This window comes from Boleophthalmus pectinirostris, unplaced genomic scaffold (assembly GCF_026225935.1).
Source record: "Boleophthalmus pectinirostris isolate CB_2022bp ecotype Guang Dong unplaced genomic scaffold, ASM2622593v1 HiC_scaffold_6, whole genome shotgun sequence".
Lineage (NCBI taxonomy): Eukaryota > Metazoa > Chordata > Actinopteri > Gobiiformes > Gobiidae > Boleophthalmus > Boleophthalmus pectinirostris.
Genome location: NW_026571447.1, coordinates 30,517,586 through 30,538,181, shown reverse-complemented (window position 1 = coordinate 30,538,181; position 20,596 = coordinate 30,517,586). Strand labels below are relative to the sequence as shown.

At 37.3% G+C, this 20,596-nt stretch overlaps 2 protein-coding genes across 4 annotated transcripts in view; both read right to left on the bottom strand.

The window, feature by feature from the left end:
* Positions 1 to 8,687, bottom strand: part of clcn1b (chloride channel, voltage-sensitive 1b) — a 42,207-nt gene extending 33,520 nt beyond the window's left edge. Inside the window, exons 1-3 of the mRNA XM_055163906.1 lie at positions 8,675 to 8,687; positions 8,270 to 8,333; positions 6,595 to 6,673 (exon numbers count right to left, since the gene is read on the bottom strand). Coding sequence (XP_055019881.1) covers positions 6,595 to 6,673; positions 8,270 to 8,333; positions 8,675 to 8,687 — 156 coding nt within the window. The remainder of the gene's footprint in view (positions 1 to 6,594; positions 6,674 to 8,269; positions 8,334 to 8,674) is intronic.
* Positions 8,688 to 8,890: 203 nt separating this feature from the next.
* Positions 8,891 to 20,576, bottom strand: casp2 (caspase 2, apoptosis-related cysteine peptidase). Of its 3 annotated transcripts, none has more exons than XM_055163628.1 (11): positions 20,421 to 20,576; positions 17,681 to 17,845; positions 16,358 to 16,528; positions 15,829 to 15,898; positions 15,053 to 15,144; positions 14,359 to 14,541; positions 13,196 to 13,324; positions 12,548 to 12,638; positions 12,259 to 12,459; positions 11,641 to 11,750; positions 8,891 to 10,870 (listed from the first exon to the last, which is right to left on the bottom strand). In XM_055163628.1, the coding sequence occupies exons 1-11, from the start codon at positions 20,493 to 20,495 to the stop codon at positions 10,736 to 10,738; spliced, it is 1,422 nt and encodes a 473-aa protein (XP_055019603.1). In that variant the 5' UTR covers positions 20,496 to 20,576; the 3' UTR covers positions 8,891 to 10,735. The 3 variants fall into 3 exon arrangements, with proteins under 3 accessions (XP_055019603.1, XP_020783687.2, XP_020783686.2); XM_020928028.2 differs by having other exon boundaries at positions 12,271 to 12,459; positions 20,421 to 20,575; XM_020928027.2 differs by lacking the exon at positions 20,421 to 20,576 and adding an exon at positions 18,350 to 18,503.
* Between the last annotated feature and the right edge of the window lie 20 nt (positions 20,577 to 20,596).

Genomic DNA, 20,596 nt, shown 5'->3' with positions numbered 1-20,596 from the left:
TTAGTCTGTCTAGTCTGAAAATCACATGCATTGCTAGCGGTCAACACTACAAGGTCAGCAGTTTTTCTACTAAGACAGGATAATTGCAGCTGATTTCCACTATTCAGATTGCGTTTCTGATTACTTTTGATTAACTTTTCAGCCAGTCCTCATCAGTACATATTATATGCAGTAAGTATATAAACCAACAATAAAACGTATATGACTTGACGTTGTGTGGTACTTCAACTTGTGGCTCCCTTGTACTTGTCCTTGGTGTGCACACAAGACACATTATTCAGGCATTTGTCAGAGAAACAACTGTGCTCATTCACCACAGTCGGATTTTAATTAAATTTCACTCAGTACACACAGTACATGCTCCAACTGTATAAGACCAAGGACCAAGATTCAAGCTGCCACAGACTAAGATCCACTTGGAATTCTCAGTGAGGCTGTTCTGGTTAAAGAAGACAATTTCTTTCATGTAATAAAGTAAAAATGTGTTTTGCCTGAGTGCAATACTAATGTAAAAACATCTCTTAGGATAAAAATGAGACAACTGCGCTGTTTACTTTTTTTTTTGTCCACAAAATTGGTAGTAAGGCTGATACTCTATTAGCATGCTAGTTGTTGTTAGCAATATCATGAAGGGGAACACTTATTTTTACACTATTTTAGTAAAAATCAACTACAGTGCCTTATAATAATTGTAAATACAGGCTGCACAGGCCATGTATATGACATGAATACATTTACATAGTAAATATGTTTAATAGCATCCTTTTATATTTTATATCTTGTATCAATATGCAGCCATAACACTTCAAAACTGAGAATCACATGAGAAGCTCACAGTTTGAGACAATACACAACACATGACAATAATTCATGAAATGGCTACAACAAATCACTATTTTTGATTACATATTTTTTTGCAGTTTAGTGATTAGGTCAACTGTATTTTCCACTGTATCAAAAATATTTTAATAATATATATCAGATTAGAGAAGTTGCTCTGTTCTTTTTTAGTTTTTGTAAGTGTTCTAAGCATGTTGAGCACACGCTCCTGCAGCTCCCCTTTGAGTGACCCCTTCCTGCAGCCTTTAACCTTTTTGCCCTAAAGTGTTCCTTGGTCTCACCATGCACCCCTTGTCCCCGTCCATCCAACACCCTCAACCCCCACCACAGCGAAACCTAAACTCAGGACAAATATAGCCTCAGTGTGACCCAATGTTCACTGACACACTTCTACACACCTTGCTCTCACTTTATGCACACCTTCCATCAGAAATCCTGCTCCTTACAAAGACTGTAGACTAGGGTTGAACAATTATGGCAAAATATCTAATTGTGATATTTCAAAACATTGCATTAACAATAAAATTTTAGATTTATGTTTTAATAATTGGGTTCTGTTCAAAGTGTATATTTAAAATTTTATTAAAATTTATGTCCAGAAGCATAAAGACTGAAATATAAACTGCTAAACAAATATCAGAATCTCATGCATTTTTACGATAATAGGATTTGCTATTTTTAAAATATATGCATTTTTTTTTTTATTTGCAAAGAACTTAAATAATTGAGGTCCTTGCTAATTGTGACCATTTAAATTGCGATTTTGATTCGACTACTATTAATCGTGCAGCTCTAGAAGAATAAATCATCACATTTATAAAGCACTTTTCTTCCTTCAAAGCACCATACATCAAACAGCACATGCAGGATTCACACATGCATTCACACAGACACTGGAGGTGAGGGGGGTTAAATGTCTTGGCCAAGGACACAAAAACAGTATTCATCTAGGGGAGCTGGAATTGCACTGCCAGCTTGTGGGCCAAGAGATCTAATGCATGTGTTATAATAACCCTGTAATAACAGTGTTATTATAGGGAGCAAGATTCAAACCGCTAATCTGAGCTATACAGGAAAAAAAAAGATTGTATTTTTCGATTCTTGTGTCAGTAATTTTGACAAACCTAAAATTGTAATGTTTTTGCTCAAAATCAGCTCAACATTTTGGCAAAAACAAATTATCGACCCTCTCTCAGTCCACTAACACAGTGCTCGGCTTGTTACTATTGATGTAACCGCTAATAGCTTAATTACTACACGGGGTCCAAACTGTAATTAGAAAGCCACATCAAGTGACTGCACTATCAGATGGAGTTTAATGGCTTAATCGTCTACGTCCCCGTCATTCCTGTCTGCAAACATTTGGCAGGTAATGCTCTCCCTTTTAGTGCCCTGTAACATTGGAGACTTCTGAGATCAGTTTCACTGCTGTTGACATTCTTGGAGATCAAAAATCATCTCCTTGCGCAATCACACTTTTCCACCACATCCATCACATCATTGTAACGTGGGACCGGCTGGATCAGGACAACAAAACAATATCAACACTGCTCAAATGCACACTGAAAATCTGACTGTTACCTGATTTCTGGAGTTATCACATATTATCAACACTTACACCTGATACAGTGTAATCCCTCACTCATCCAGGCGTCTTTAGGTTTCAACAGTGATCTGGACACTGTGGACAGATGACCACTGAGCATTTTTCTGTTGCATGTGGCAGGCTAAACAATGTCATTCACCTTTGTCTTGTCTTTAAGAATATTTTGGAATTTTCTACACTACCAGTCAGAAGTTTGAGGGTGTCTACTTTAAGGATTTGAGTTATTTCACTGTTTTTCTTTGCTACATAATTCCAGACATCTTACATCATGTATTTGAGGTCTTCTGTATGTATATCAAATGTAGAAAGTAGTAAAAATAAAGAAGAAAAAACAATGAATGACAGGGTGTGTCCAACTGGTAGTGTAAGTATAACAATAACCTTTTTTAAATAAATTGTTTAAAGGTGGTGTAGTTTCTCCATCATCCATTAAAGTGTTCCATAGTTAAAAAGATTTCAACAAGAGCTCATCAATCTAAGAGCCACTGAACCACCACAGCGTTTGTCTAACAAGGTCTAGTCAGTTTGTTATTATTACTACTGCTACTAAGGCTTGGTATTAGGGGTGTAACGATATCCAACTCTCACGTCAGGGTACAATATTTATTGCGATATCGTGGGAAAGCTCACGATATGGTGGGGAGGCTCATGATTAGGGATGTGACAATATCCAAATCTCTCGGTATGATATTTATTACGATATTTTGTGGAGGCTTACAAAACTGTTAATATGCAACTTTTTCCTCTTAAAATGCCTTGACAAGACTTAATCCAAAGAACTGAGACTTTAAAGTGCAAAGAGACTTGTAATTCGATATATTGTGTGTGATCCACAATATTATTGTGAGAACTTTGATGACACGATATCTCGGTATTTCGGTTATTGTTACATCCTTACTGGGTATCATTAAGAAGTTGCCGATATGATGCATACCTTGATACATAGGCCACGATACGATATGGGTCGTGACACAGTGCACTTTCGGTTCGATATGATATATTTCAAATTAGATATGGTTCAATAAAAATAATGGCTAAATTATGGCTGTGATACTAATAGTGTTTTTTAAACCACTTCTTGTGAAAAGAGAATATGAAACACAAACATTTTAATAATCAAAACAGCAAAAATGTCAAATGTGTCACATAAACAAGTTTCCTTCCTCTGAACAAGCAACAAAACTAGCCTTGTAACAAAATAATTTAGTAAAATATACCAAAAAATACTCTTGGCAATATAACGATACAGCAGCCCACGATATCAATACTGTATCACATGATATATCGATATTACGATATTTTTGCACACCCCTAACTGCTCCTACACTGTTATTATTACTACTACGAGCAGCACAAAAATAAAATAAAATCACTAGTTGTCCAGGACCGTTGGCAGGCCGAAGTGTTCATTGACCTAAAACATTATGGGCAGCTCCTTTTTGATTAAACCATCGAAGTCGACAGCTGTGCGTGGCCACTCTACCGAAGTGTGTCTGTCAGAGTAGAGCCCACCGAGGCTGCTTCCTCCTCACTAAGGTCAAAGGTCAAGAGACAGGGTGTGACTTGGAAGTAATTAACACAGGTTTACAAACCCACCAACATTCATTTTGGCCATTAGCAGGTCAGAGATGTCTGCAGCCCGAGAGTCTACAGGGAAACAAGACATTTTCATACGTGTTAGTGAACCTCCTCCAAATCCAATTAAAATGTGTTAAGTGGTTTAAAATAACAAGGTGGGCTGAAGTGCTGCTCACATTTAAAATCACTGCAATCTGAATATAATGAAATCATGAAAGTAGCACTATATATAATCACATTTATTTAATAATAATAAGATTACATTTAGTACCACTTAGGCCACTTGAGTTTTAGTCTTCTTAATCTTGTCATGATAATACACTACTTTTCTAGTTTATAAAGCTTTAACAAATTAAAAACGCTTTAAAATGTCTCCTTCTGATATGTCAGTATATTCTTATATGGAGAATAATAAGCAATGAAACTATTAACTTCTAAAAAGAGCGCTTAAAGTGGCCGACTAGTTAAAAAACGTTAATGTCAATAAATATATAAACAAGAAATAACCTGAATCTTTCAAATGCTTGAAAAAAGCTGAGCCAACTTCACGCATCATGCATCTTACTAATTTACTTAATAACATAACCACTGATGTTACTGAGTAGTAAATAAATTATATTACAGGATCTATTCACAGCTCCACATAAACTTAAATCCTCTGAGGCTCTGATTTCCACTCACAGGCAAACACGGACCATCACAGCTTTTACACGTAAGAGAGGCTTGATATGTTACTGATACATTAAGCCTGCAGAAATCTGGATTCATCACATTTCATATTTATATCAAACGTATCTTCTGTTAGAGGTCTGTGCTGGGTCAAGGCATGGACTTGTCTTGTATTCCACAGGATAAGACTATAGGATTCTGACACTAATGCCGTGTTACAAATGGCATCACATATTGAATACGCATGTTGGAAGCTACAATTAATATTCTTAAAATCTTTACAATTTACAATTATAATGCAATCAATAGGGAAATCTGGCTCTTGCCTACCATCTGGTAGCATGAGATCATCACAGCCTAGAAAACCACCAAAGATGAGTCGTTTTTCAAACCTTTTAAGTTACATCAAAGAAAAGACGGTAAGTTCCTGAGTATCACCAAACAGAGTGGGTGATATTTGGAGTTTGACTTCCTGTTTATAGGTGACATTTTGAGGACATTTTACTGTTCACAAGATATAATATTTTGTGCTGAATTGTTAATCTTTTTGGTTAATTGCTATGACAATGGTGCTAATTTCTCATCCCTCTAAAATGGATGGATATTGTCTACAACAAGATAATGTCAACACTGAATATCATTACCATATAGTACATCTATATTAAATACGCAGCCTGCAATATTACTTTTCTAGAAGCGAGTACACCACCTGCTTTTGTCCATGGAAATGGAGTATGGCAGTAAACATATCTATATTGTATTCATTCATTTAGAGAAAAAATAAATCTTATCATTCTTATCAATATCATTCACTCCTACCACCAAATCTAAAACAGGTCTAAACCAGCCCTAAAGCATGAAAAGAGTTGTTCTAAACCAGCTAAGTTCATTTTGACTTAAAGCCATTTCCAGCCTCTCTTTAGTGGTTTGGTTGTATTTTGTAGACTTCGTAACTGAATGAAAATCTTAATAGTACTGATCTGCAGTCTTAGAAACCAAACTCTGCACCCGCTGCACTGAACATTTAGTCTCAGTTTATCATTTAACCAGATGAAGCCGGGGATACAGTGACATGACTTCATCACAACCTCTAACCTGTCTGCTCAGGTTTCCTCTATATACTGTAGGTATTTATATCATTCACCAATACACACAAACAGAAACCACTTTACAGGGCTCAGCGCTATGTCATACAAGTATAGCCCAACTTTCCATAGGATAAAATGCAAAGGCAATGACAAATGTTGATCTTAATGTGCATTTCTGAAAGCTAATACAGTTTCTAAAAGGAATAAGTAAAGGTGTAACTTTTCTGGTAACTTTAACTTAATTAAATGTAAAAATTTAAATTAAATGTAACTTTTCTGGTGAGGGTTCTGCCCCCTGCTTGTTTCTATGATGTTGTTATTGCTTTGTCTGGAATGTTCCACAGTCTGACATTAAACTCATCTTGATTTGTTTGATGCAGATTTTTAGTTGCTAAAAAAAACGTGGAAAAACATGCATTCTTACGTCAGCAGGGGCGCCTCTGACCTGTAATTTGGCCTGGTCACATCCCTGCTTGTCTTCATAGAGATAGTATAAAGCCAAAGTGTGAAACATTCCAGGCAAAGCAATAACATCTCAATGGAGACAAGGAGGTGGTGGGCCTTCAACCAGAAAAGGTGCGTAATGCTTCTTCTGCACCACATTAGATTAGAACTATAAAGGACTTAAATAGATTTTCAATTGAATGAAAAGTAATCAATTAGAATTAGAGTGAGAAGTTAGCATGAATAGTTACGAAAGATGGTTGGGAGAACTTTGCAAAATTTAAAGACTGGGCGTTTTGAGGAGTCATGTGACGGTAAACGGAGCACATTTTCGGACACACAGGAAAAGCAAGATCGGGAAAGACCTACCAGGGTCTGTTGGTATCTCAGAGCCTTCCTTTGCGATGCATCTGCAGCCATTGACACGCTGTCACTGATCCAAAAATAACTTCGCCGGACACCCCAGCATTTCCAGTGGTGTGAGGAAAACCATATGCACCAACTCCCTCTTGCATATGCTTAACACCAGGTCAAACAAACAACGCCAGCAACAAGTTGACCTCACGGAAGTATTCTTGAAGACACAGAGCTGAGAAGAAAGATAGTTGATGATTTTTGCATATTTGTCCAGATTATCCAGAAGTTGAAGCACCTATAGACACAGTGGTCTACTAGACAGCACAACACAGCAAAGCCATCTGATGTGGCAGTGAAGGGCGCAATGCTTTCCTTTATTAGAACTGCAGACACCTAATAACATACACACACAAGAGTTGTTGCCCCTAGCAGCACCCAGCTTGCCAGCCGCCCATTAGACCAGTGTGTGCGGGTCTGCTGTTCTGTTTGGACACTAGGGTGAGAGGGGTAAGGTGGGGGGGTTGGAAGGGCACCCCCCATAGGGCTGTCCCATGCAACGTGAGCAAGGAAGGTGCACACGACACCCCCTTGACAGCTCGCACCTAATCACCCAATGATGCAAGGCAATCCCCACTCAGATCACATGCTGCCGTGGTCCGCTCCCAAGACCACAAAGTGTCATCTCCAGAATGGACACTAGGGCTGTAAAGTCTTGCAGTGTCAGAACATTTAGGTTTTAGATTTGATTCAAAACTATTTCTGAATGAACTACGGTATATTAGTTGTAGATTCATTTGGTTTTATAGTTTGTGGCTTTGCAGATGAAGTCAGTAAACACACAAAAAGACTAATAAAACTCACATTTCCAAACCTTTTTTCTATAGTATAATTCCTAAACCATCATGACATCATTAAACTATCCTTTAATATGGCAGACTTAAATGTAACTTTCTGCAGGTGGCACATCACCTGCATGATTCTACAAAAATAGAAAGTTAAAACTATACTTTGGAACATTCTCATGCTATACTTTTGAAGATTGCAACAAACACAACCAAAGTAAAAAATAAAAAATGCCAACAAAAAATGTTTTTGCAAAAAGTTACACACTGTGACCCTAAAGCAAGAAGGGATGGCTGAATTCATATTTAAGAAATATTTCAATTTAACTTGATTAAATAATTTAAGTTTCTCGACCTTCTGATTCATTAATGTCTCTCACCCAAAATTTATTAGTTTTCTGTGTAATGGAAGATATTATAACATGTCAACATGAGTGACAGTGTGATTATAGGTGCTTGATTATGTTTCTTATTTATTTCTATGCAAACCTAAGACAAATAGTTGTTAAATAATTTGATAGCTTTGACACGCGAATGATATGGGCCACTATTATGTCAACCACACAGAGCCGCTCAGAGCCCCATAACTCCTCCCTGCTTTGTGGTCCACACGCCAGCACATAACAGCTTAATCTCTCTGCGCAGCAGAGGCCAGTGACAAACCAACGTGTTACTCTGTGTGCGTGTGTGTGTGCGTGTGTGTGTGTGTGTATGTCTATGTGAGTCAGGGCAGAATGACTGAGGACAGCTGCTGGCTCGGTCCTATCTGATACACTGCGACCATTATCATCGGGCACGACCGGTGTGCCAGATACAGAGTGGTATCCAAGAGGCAGCACGGAGACCTGAGCAGAGGAGAGGATGAGTTAAAGGAGTTTGCTAAACCTGTGAAAAACACGATTAGAACATCTGAACACAAACACAAGAAGGGAAATTAAACAAAGGGGATATTTCTGCAAATGAATTAATGAACATCTCAACTAAGAATATAAGTGACTATTTACTGTGCAGAACTGCTGTTTCAGATGAAACAATAAAGACCAATAATATTTCATATAGATGGGGTCAGCTAAAATGAACACATGAGCACATTTTTGCAAGAGTATAGTTCTAGGTTCTAGTCAACAAGAGAAATGATCAGGTTAGACGTTTGTGAAATTACCTTCTAGAATCTAGATATTTCAATACGGAAATCTGTCTTTTGCCCCAAATCTGGGAGCATATGACAAATCTTGGACAGCGATTAGTACCTCTTTTAGTCATTTTGAATACATAAACGGCATATGTTCTTTAAATATTTTATTTAGGGACATGTCAATGTATTCACAAACTGACTTCCCAATGTATTCACAATTTCTTTAAAAGCAAACTTTTTTGCTTCTGTTGTGAAATAAAGCCAAATGAAGCTTGTAATTTACAGCAGTGGCAACCTGTAAACAAGAAAAATATTCAATACAAATCTTAGCTTGGTCCATTTCAGCCATGGTTTATTGTATACAATATTTGGCAGTCATTATAAACAAATATCTTATTTTACCTCTCGATAAACATACAATGTTGTTGCTTGCCAGCAAATACATGTCTTTAAATGTGAACCTAATAATACTACTTCATTTGAAGTATATTTAATGTGATGGTAACAGTACCTTCAATGGCAACATTAATTTAAACACCTGATATAAAGATAGGGTAAAGATCATAATAATACAGCTCGGACCATTTTCCTTGCATTAAACACTGTAGAAAAACATGATTTGAGGGAATGCCATCAAACTGTACATGATGTGGTCAAAGCAACACATAGAAAGCAGCCCACTGGTTATAATGTCATGGTCAGGTCACTCTTGGCTCCAGTCACTGTAGAAACCCGCATTTAGATTTTCTATTGGAAGACAGTGGGAGTAATACAGTAAGAAAGCTCCACTTACAGCAGCGCCCCAATGGTAGAAACACCATAAGAGGTGAGAGATTGCTATAGTTCAAAGTTCATGCCTGCCAACGACCTCCAAAGTAGCACCATATTCCCCTGTTAACCAACTAGCACGAAGGCTATTCTGTAACACAGCTGATACAAAGAAAGCTAGTGGGTGTCATGAATTATAATAATATTGATTTAACAAAAGCAGAGATTAAAATAGACAGACAAACATGAAAAGTGTACAAGCGCTGGCTCTTAGCTACTCTGTGGGTGGGTTACTATATCCCAGTGCAGAGCAGGTGGTTACATAAATAAACATACAGCAACAAACACTATTATGAAACTACGTATGAAAATATAACAATATTGATTAAAAAACAAGTGTATGATGAAATGCAATTATCTCAACATGTATTTGCTGCCACCTATTGGTCACTGTAATAAAACATTGTCAACAATACAAACAAATATTTATAAAAAAATAAGGGACAGAAAAATAAATCTGCGTACAAAATACATTTCTGAGTGAAAAATTGTTTTTTTTAAAAATACCACCAGTTTGATGAAGTAAACAACTAAAAAAGTATCTAAAGCTTTAACTGGTACAAACCTATGTGCATACAGTGTCCACGTACAAGCATTTCTGAGTTCATAGTTTGAGAAATAAAACAAATTAATAAAAATAGCTAAAGTTGTAAAAGGAATGTGAGTGTGCGGCAGTGGTCAAAAATGCACTATGTTCACATGCACATCAGGGAAGCTAAACTTCTGGCTTCATCAGGATTTTTAAAATGCACGATTTGAATTTCCCAAATCACATAAATACATCTGGAGTACGCCGATTGTACTCTCACTATGCTAGGAGAAGCATTCAACTGCATGGGGCCAGAAAAAGTCTGGTAAATATTAATATTAAATAATTTTTGATTAGCAGTTGCGATGGACTCCCTAGTGCTGTTTCAGTGTTTTGGTCCACTACCTTAAAAGGGAAAGTAAAAACTATCTGTGGAAAGTTCATTTATTAAAAAACGGATAAGTGCCATTTTAAAAAGTAATCTGAGGCTTGTAGCTTACTCTTTGTGTAGTAATATTTTCAAAAGCAAAATGATAAAATGCACATCTGTACTATAGAATATAAATACTTAACAATTATTCAAAACAAAGATCTTTTTGCAGTTGAGCACTTCATTTGCAAAAGTGTGATCATGTACAGTATGTTAACAGCTTTTCTTAGCCATTAGAGCTACAAAGTTTTAGTGCTAATGCTAAATTTGTCTTCTTTGGCAAAATGAGATGGAAATTGGATCAAGAGCGTACTCTGATTTCCCTGTGCATGTAAACATAGTGACTGATGGAGTTACTATTCTCAGCTCTAGTCTGAGTGTTGCACATGTTAGTGATGGGCCTCGTGTTTGGGGAAGAAGAAGAAGTCTTTGCAGAGCGAGCTGGTGAACTCTGACATCTCTTTACAGCGGTGGTGGGCAGTGCCAGGAGCATGTCCCTCTCTCTCTTTGATTCTCCTGTTCACCTATGAGCAGAAAAGAGAAATCAGAATCAACAGAAATTCTATTTATACTTGAATTTATTTATTTGGTTTATTTCACAGGGACAGAGTACGTTAATCAACATTTCTTTAAAATCATATCATTTTTGCACTGTTTTCCTTATGACCTCTAGCATATAGCCAAGAATTTTTATTACTTATTTTTTATTTTATTCTGACTTGTACATATACGTTTATATAATTATGCCTTATTTGACACTAGTCTCTTGCTATCTTTTGTGCTACTGTTATACTTATTTTATTACAATTTATAACTTTTACTCTTTTATTATAATATATTGTGATGTGTGTGTGACTGTGTCCAAATAATTTCCCTTGTGGATCAAATAAAGTTGAAGTCTGTCTAAGTAAATGTACTAGAATTAGCCAGAGAGGCTGTTTACCATTTGCAGTCCCTGAACAGATGGTAAACATGGTCACTCTACTGGTTATAATACTAGTTTTAGTGTGCTCCACAACAAAGTATTCACAGACCTATAAAAATAGTTATGTAGAGTACAATTATATTAATAGAAAAAATTGACATGGCATTACAATATCTCCTGGAGCTACACTGTGGGGCCAACTGCTCCTGACAGGTTGTCCCAGCAGCAGGAACAATAAAAGCTGACCTAACTTAGATTAGATTTCTCACAGGAGAAATGTGTTAGGGCTGGCATTTATTTTAAAGGTAGAAATAAATTGTTAATAAGTACAGACACAAGACAAATATATTATTGTAGTAGCTGTGTTACCTGCACGAGCATATCAGCAAGGTGTGTGTCTTTGGCCTTCAGACGGAGCACCGTGTTCAGGTCTTGGATGAACCAAGATCCTCTTTTTGTGTTTCGCATCGCAGCAGTGCCTTCACCAGTAACACAATAAAGAGCGTCAGTTTAAATGGCTTTTATAACTTAAAGAAGAAATGTTATGCTTTGGGATATTTAATATTAAATGATAACATAGGTAGAACTGATTGTAAACCGCAATATTGGTGAAAGAGGCTTAATGATAAAAGTAGGTCCATTAACTTCAATGTTCAAAATCACAGAGATAAGGGGTAGGTGTCAGGAATTTTCTGCACACTCCAGCCTCAAATCCAGGACAATGTAAGATCGTGCATGAATCACTTGAAATACACTACTTTGAGTGAGTTTGTGATGAAGGTTCTAACATGGTTAAAAGCTCATAAAAGTCAATTTTACAAAATATGTCTCCTTTTAATTTTTTTTAGTTCTGCTTTTTGATAAAACTTAAGTTAATTTGAAAAGCAGTTTACATTTAGGTTTAGGAGTATAGATTTTCATTAAGAAAATAAACATTTATGTGATGAAGGACTATGTTTGGAGAAAATGATAAAATAAAAAACTTACAAATGTTCTGACCTTTGAGAGAAGCAAAGCCACAGATCATGTCAGACCGCTGGGGCAGTTTGATCCTGGGCCTCCCCATGTCCGCTATCTGTCTGAGGCTTGTGTCGCTCTGGCCCTCCCTCCCAGCATCCACCTGTTCACAGCTCGGTGAACAAGTCCTCGTAGGCCCATCGATCTGCTCCACACCACAGTCCATGTCCTCTGCAAAACATAACATTTGTCACTTTTGAGTTCTCTATTTTGTGCTTGGGTCATTGGGCTTGTGGCAAACAAATTAAAAAGGGCTTACCTCCTCTGCATGCCTGAATAAAAAACATCTTTGGTTTATTTTGTAGTAACGGGCAGTGTGCATTGTCGAAGGACCCAAACACCCAGTCAAGCTGAAATAAAAACATGACATGATAAAGTTAAGTCGTGACAAATTATTTTCTATATTCAGTTGTAATAGCTTGTTATTTTAATAAGAATCCAAAAGGCTGAAACCATGCTGAACTGGATCATTTACAATAACGACTAGGCCATCTATGGAGCACTAACGATGCTCCAGTGCTCCATAGATGGCCTAGTCATTATTATGACATTGCGTTATGGTCAGTGTTGATGTGTTTTAAATAAAGTGTTCTAAATGTCACAGCTGACCCTGCTTAGTGCCATGACTCGGCAGAATGTGTGATTCTATGTGATGTCGTCATGTTTATCAAGATGCCTCGGTGTAATCGTAGAGAGGCTTCGGCCGACCCTGCTGTACCCAGGTGGCGCCACATTAGGTAGTCGCCATGCCTACTGGATAGCCTAGTCGGGCGGTCTGAACAGCCTGGCCTCAGGAGCCCCCCCATTGGCCCCTGCGTTGGGTAACTCATCAGGTCGGCCGTCACAGCCATTGTATCCCAATAAACACTTAGCATGCATATACACGTTATCAATATTGTTTAACCACCTGCAGTAGTTGTCCGTCGGTGCCGTACACAGCCCCCTCCACTCCGTGAGAGAGCAGACACACCACACAGCTGTCCACTGTCCTGTGCTCCGGGCGCCTGGAGAAGCTCTCTATGCACAGCCTCATGTCCTGGAAACACACCAACACCTTCATGCTCCATGTCAGGTTCATGGTAAGTAAGTAAGTAAGTCTTTTATTTATATAGCGCTTTCACAGACATTTTCTGTCCCCAAAGACGTTTTACAGAGCATTATTCAGTATTCATTCATACAGCATTATTCATTCACTCTATACCCTAGTGATGGTAAGCTACTATTGTAGCCACAGCTGCCCTGGGGCACACTGACAGAAGCGCGGCTCCCATGCACTCGGCGCCATCGGTCCCTCCGACCACCACCACTCACACACTCACACCACTTTCATACTAGGCAATGTGGGCGAAGTGTCTTGCCTAAGGACACAATGATTGAATTGATTGTATTTAACTGACCTTGACTATCAACTGTTTATGGAGACCTATGTATCATGTTTTGGGTTGATGGGGGAAACCGGAGCACCCGGAGGAAACCCATCCAGAAATGGGGACAAAACATGCAAACTCCACACATAAAGGCCCGGGCGACCCGGGGATCGAACCCAGAACCTTCTTGCTGTGAGGCTACATAGATTTGACAGAGACTACAATTAAGAATTTAAATCAAATACATTATGATAATCCCAAAGACAATACTGCATCACCACAACACATTTAGTCATATTTTATCCTAACTTGATGATAATTTTATTCTGTTCTGAAGAACCGCTATAACTGGGCATCGTTGTAATACTGCCCTGTCCAACTTGTAATGGACTAAATATTTGCGACTTAAATGAATTCCTTACAACTTTCACTAAAACTTAATGCGTTCATCACACAAAATCTGAAATGTCCAATAGCCACTACTTGGGGATGTCACAGTAATATTATTATTTTTTAGTTCTTTTTATTATCCTGTGACCTGTACACTCACAATTATCGATTAACTGAATAATCTTGACATCCCTAGCCATTACCGACCTCAGTCATGTCACATTCAAGATTTTCAAGCTTTTCTAGCACTTTTACAATCAACGGCTCAAAAAAATAAAAAGCATTCTCCAAATATTTCACATCACATAGTTACCTGAGCAGTGAGGTTTCTCTGCACTGTGACTATGTAATCCAGTTCAGTGAAGACTTTCCTGAGCACCTCATCGTCCACCTCACCCCCTTTTCTAAGATCGAGGTCTGGAGCGGCGTGAGGGTCAAACGCCACATTACTGATGACCAAGGCCAGGCCACGAGGAGAGGAGGTCATTTTATAAGACTGTCAAATACAAAAGGAGCACAAACAATAGAAAAATTATGTTAATGCAACTGGTAGTTTTAAAGGAATCATATGTAAGAATTAGATTTTAAATTTCCTACATGATAAATATGCTCTAATCAAATATAGTTCTTTCTTATAACAACTGTAAATCTGATTTATTCTTATTTACAAAAACATTGGGCATGATGGCCAAGTTGTTTATGCTATAATTTGGTGTTTTGGTTCTCAAGACACTGGACACATGAGACATGTGAGTTTTTCTTTTGGGTTGCCAGTTCCAACAATTGGGAAATAAATAAACCTAAAATGCCTCTTTCTGATCTAACTACCTAACCTTCAGCACTTACAGATGATCATTAACCAGTGCTAGTGCAGTCTTTGCAGCTCTGTGAGTGAATTCCGGAAGTTCTGAGCTTTTACATGTCCATACAGTGAGAATGAGAAAAACTTGTATGTATCCTTTATGCATACAGTCCCTTTATTCAAATAGATTAAATATAAACTTTACCTGTTGACAGTGTGAAAGGTAGAACTCATGAGTACATGGGTAGACCGGAGTGGTGATTGGACTGTCTGTATCCAGGCTAACTTCCATGGACTCTGCAAGAACATTACACACATTCTTTACATAACTGCATTATATTTAAAGGCCTTTACCTAACATTTTAATCTGTGAAAGTGCCTTTGGCTGGAGTTTATGAACTGTATAGTAAACTTGGATGTTTGTCTATGATTAACAGCCCACAGTGTACGAAAAAAGGGAGGTATGTTGCTCCCTCTGAAAGTTATAACATCTACACAAAAATCCACACACTTAAAGAATTGCAATGTGCAGAGTTAGCAGTCATGACAGCTAATAGTTTAAATCCTATTTATCTACCATCTAGCACTTTTTCAGAATGGGAGAAATGGGCACAGGGGCTTTAACAGTGATTGTTAAGTGTTCTAACAGTAGTGTGATAACTGGTGATATCTTTACACTGCCAGCATAATGAGTTTGTCACTATTAGGGAGTGGCACGCTCCACTCTAGTAACAGCTAGAGTTTTCAAACCACCTTTTCTATTTATACTTTAAATGACAATAATAGACAAAAAATGTCTGTAAATTCTGAATACTAGCTAGTTATGTTCCAAAATATATTTGAAATACTGGAATTAGATAAACAGGGGTCCAAAATAGTTGAGATTTTAAACATTAGGTGTAACCATGGAAACAAAACAAGAAAACAACAGGGTACAAAGACAAAGGATGTTTAGTATTGACTTAAGCTCGTCCGACTCACCAAGTGTTCGAGCTCTCTTGGCTGGAATGACCTCTGGTGTGGGGAGGGGAAGAGAGGAGTGCACTGGGCTCTAAAAACATACAAAGTGAATGAAATAATATGAAAAGAAACTTTTCTTCTGGTCTGTCATTTTTTTCTTTCAGTTAGGGTTGTCACAATAACACATTTTGCACCACGATATAAAGCTACAGAGATAATATAATGATAATATTGAAACTACTTTATGCCACTGACGCAATAACAATAAAGCAGGATAATCCCAGTGAACATTTAAGTAGACCGTCTCATTAAAATACATGAGCTACAACAATCAAATAGCAGAATGAATCAATAATCCTATTATATTACATCATAATAACAAAAATCTCCCCATTATTAAAAAGAAAATGCGCACATGAATACTGAGCCCAATATATTGTTCTATCTGTCATATATTGAACAACAAGTCGATATAGTAATTATCGTGACAGTCCTACTTACAGCACACTTATAGGCCTTATTATAGCTGCATGACCTTTCTGCCCCTTACCTCTCCTTGGGCCTCACTCAGGTCTGTCTGTGGACATTGTGTGAGCAGGTCACATAAGTGCTGTTGCTCTGTGTCTCTCAAAGCTGAGCAGAAGCTGCTGAAAGCTTTGGGTCCTCGCTTTGGTAAAAGAAGCAGCAGACGCCAACTACGTTTCTGAGAAGTTTGCTCTGCCTAAAAAGGAGAGAAAGGAAAGACCATGAATACAATACACAGAGCAGTATTCAAAACTCTGATGAACAAGAAGGCATGGAAATATAATGAGGACTTTCCGTTCATAAGTAGACCACAAGATGTTATTATTGTTCATAAATGGACTGTGTAATTTAATAGATACTACTACTCCTACTTATTTTGTGAACCTATAGGATCTAATTATTGAGCTATTTAATTATTCTAGTGATGTGACTCTACTGGCCATGTACATTTACTCACTGTATTTTTAAGTAAATGGACAGTTATACTCGAGGGTAGGGCTGGGTATCATGAAGAAGTTGCCAATACGATTCATACCTTGATACATAGGCCACAATGCGATACATTTTTCGATAGTGCACGTTTGATTCAGTATGATTCTATAGGATATATTTCATATCGATTCGATACGATTCAGTGTAAAACAAAGGTTAAATCATGGTTCTGATACTAAAAGTCTTTATTAAACCACAAAGTCGTTATCATTTAATGTGATGATACAGTATTGATATCGTGGCCTGCTGTATCGATATACCACCAGGAGTATTTTCTGGTATATTTTATTTTACTAAATTATTTTGTTAGAGAGCTACAGTTTTGTTGCTTGTTCAGAGGAAGGAAACTTTTTTATGCAACACATTTCACATTTTGATGATTAAAATTGGTGTGTTTAATATTCACTTTGCACAAGAAGTAGAAGTAGTAGAAGTAACAAAGACTTTTATTATCACAACCATCATTCAGCCTTTATTTTTTTATTGAACTGTATTGAATCGATTTGAAATATATCGTATCGAATCGAAAGTGCACTGTGTCGAGGTATGTATCATATGATGGCCTATGCATCGAGGTTTGAATCATATCGGCATCTTCTTAATGATGCGCAACCCTAGTCAAAGTGGTGAAAATGTCAACACAAGTGTAGCTCTTACACAAAATAATTGAGTAAAATATACCTTAAAATACTCTTGACGATATATCGATACAGCAGCTGACGATATCAGTACTGTATCATCAAATTAAACAAAGTGATATATCGATATTTCAATATTTTTGCACACCCCTACTCGAGGGGATTAAGACAAATGACTATATATGTGCGTGTTGTATTGTTTACAAATGAGTACGTACCATCACGCCTTCTGCCATACTCTCCGTGAGAATGTCGTCCGCCTGCAGAGACTGAATGAGCATTTCGTCCACCACCATCTGTTTACAGAGGACAGCCGAGCACTTCTGCAGAGCCTTTCTATCACGTTTTGACATGCCGCACTCCAGCATTTTTGGTGTATTAAACTGCACACAGAAAACACATGCATAGGTGTGCACGATGCATATGAGTTCAGACAGCAAGGTTCAGAGTGAAGGTATTTTTCACTAACACGACAGATTAACCGCACCCCTTAACTAATCTATGCAATGATTTCTAGGTATAAAGCCTCAACTAACTTCAGGACAATACGCACGAAGTTTTGTCGATGTGAGACAATTTGTTTATATAAAAAACGAAGGTAAAAACGTGCTATTACTCCAAAATGTATAGACAAAACACTAAGGGATCATACTGCTTAAAAAGTAGAAGGGATTATTGTTTAAAGACGAGCAAAATCGCCCAAATTGATGCTGTTTGTGGCTCGAAACTGTGCGAAAAGTTTGAGAGAAGCGCGCTCTGGGGAAAAGCCACCGTGACCGTAATAAAAGTGTAGTAAATGTGAGTTGCTAATTGCTAGAGCTAACACGCTAACAAGCTAACACCGGAACGCTTAGACAATGTGGCATTATTATAAAATAACGACTTACCGCGTATTATTAGGCGTATGCAAATTAATATCAACGCATTCAGGGGCAACAACAGTCCACTGGCAATATGGTTCCTTATTTTTTTATGTAAATTCGCATCTCGTCCACTTTCTACACAACTTCCGCGGGAGTGACTCAAGCACGGTGTAGGCGGGGCTAAGGGGGGCAATGTTTTGGATTTAGACCAATCACAGCAAAGGGATTTTTTGATTGACGTTTCAAGCGGCCAATGAGCTGGCTTCTCATCTAGCTACTGTAAAATGACTGGGAATCTGAAAAGTCAATATTAATTTAAATTTGAATTGTGAATGGGCCTTTTAATAAGTAACCAATAGATAAGATGGACTTTGCAGGGCGACCTTATTGACCATATTTTCCATGAACAAAACAGGTATCAGAAAGTTATAGATAAGTAATAAGAAATTCTAAGAAAGCCTATAATAGATATAATTTTACAGTTTGCATTAGTGTGTGACATGATATTCAGCCTTTATTTAAGCTTGTACATTACACAGAATGGATTCTTGTGATCTTTAGGCCATATAATAATGCTGCTACCACCTAAAAATTATACCCAAAGTTGTGTTTTGTTTTATTCACACATGTTTGAGTAATCCTGGTTAATCCTAACAACTATATTTTAACTTTAGTTCAGTAGACATTGGCAATTCCAGAGCTGAAATCATCCAAGTGATTCTGGTGAAGGTGTATGGAGTTTAAAAACACAGTGAAGTACTTCCTGTATTACCACATGACATCACAAAGTGGAACAGAGTGTTTTCAGTTTGAGAGTTGAACCTAAATATGTAGGGTTTGTGTGAATGAAACAAAACACAACTCCAGGTATGTTTGTGATGGGGAAACAAAATTATAAGATAGATTTTAGAAAATAGCGCAATATGGGTCCTTTAAAGTATATTGACAGTTAATTAAAACATATATAGAATTGTTAAAATGATCGATTCTCTATTTACTCCCCAATGTTATGATTACTTTTACTAATGCACTATTATGTGACAAATGTAGCCTACATTTGACAATAATGTGAGGTATTGGTGAAATCTTACTACAGAATTTTACTGTGATGAGTGAAGTAGATACTTCCAATATAATTCATACTGAGTAGCAAATAGCATGAATTAAAAATAAAAGTATAGTGTGACCTTTTAACTCTAAATTTGCTGACAAGAATCTATTTATATGAGAGATTCTGTGACCATCAGTGTGTCACATCTGTTTGTCAGTGAGCATGAGTTTTGATTCATGAGATCATGCTTTCTTATTCTCCACATATCATAGCAACAAGCATGACTAAAAATCACATTTGCAGTGGTGTAATTAGGGTTGTTAAGTATTGATGCCCGGATACTAATAGACACTTAAAGGTCCTATGTTACACAAAATTTGCCTCTTGTGAGCTTTAATGTTATTATAATGTTATTACCTCATCACAAACTTGTCTGGAGTTGTGTTTTGTTTCATTCACACACGTTTGAGTAAGAATTACTAAATATTAAGTGTTTGTGTGTTAAGCAAGTGATGATGAAACAGCATTATAACACACAGGAAATAAACTATAGGCCCTTTAAGACAAAATTTGACCTTTCCTGAACAGTTTAAAGTATGGCCTTATACATATATCAAACCAATCACCACAGAAATAAGTGTTTGTTGAAAATCCTTCTCTATTTAAAAGACTGACAGTATCATTCTGGTATAAAAATTGGTATTGATTGTCAAGTCTTTTTGTCAATTTCACAATAGAGTTTAGAATTTTAGCATCATCACGGATACAATGACATGTTTGACACTGTGTCCTTGACTATTGGAAAACCTACAAAAGCCTCATCACTAAAATCTGTAACCCTCTTTTTAATACGCTTCCAGTCTTTTTAAACAGTTTGCACTAATGGCAAGGTTTAATCCAGATAGGTTTTTCTAGTCTATCCACTAATAAAGAACATTTTCTACCTCCCCTGCTGTCCATCTCCTCACCCTGACTGTGAGCTCTGTCAATAATTGATGATCCCCACTTGCTCAAAGGGTAACAGGTCTGGGACTAATATCTCACCCATTTCTTTTCTATAATGAAGTCTTCCTTTAGGCTCCGACACTGTGTACATGCCACCAGTGTAAGTGGAAGCATGGCTATCTCATGTATCCAGTCTGACTACGTCTTCTGTCTGTACAGGTTACAATGGCTACACCAATTTGGACCAATAGAGGGTTAAAGCTCCAGACTGACAG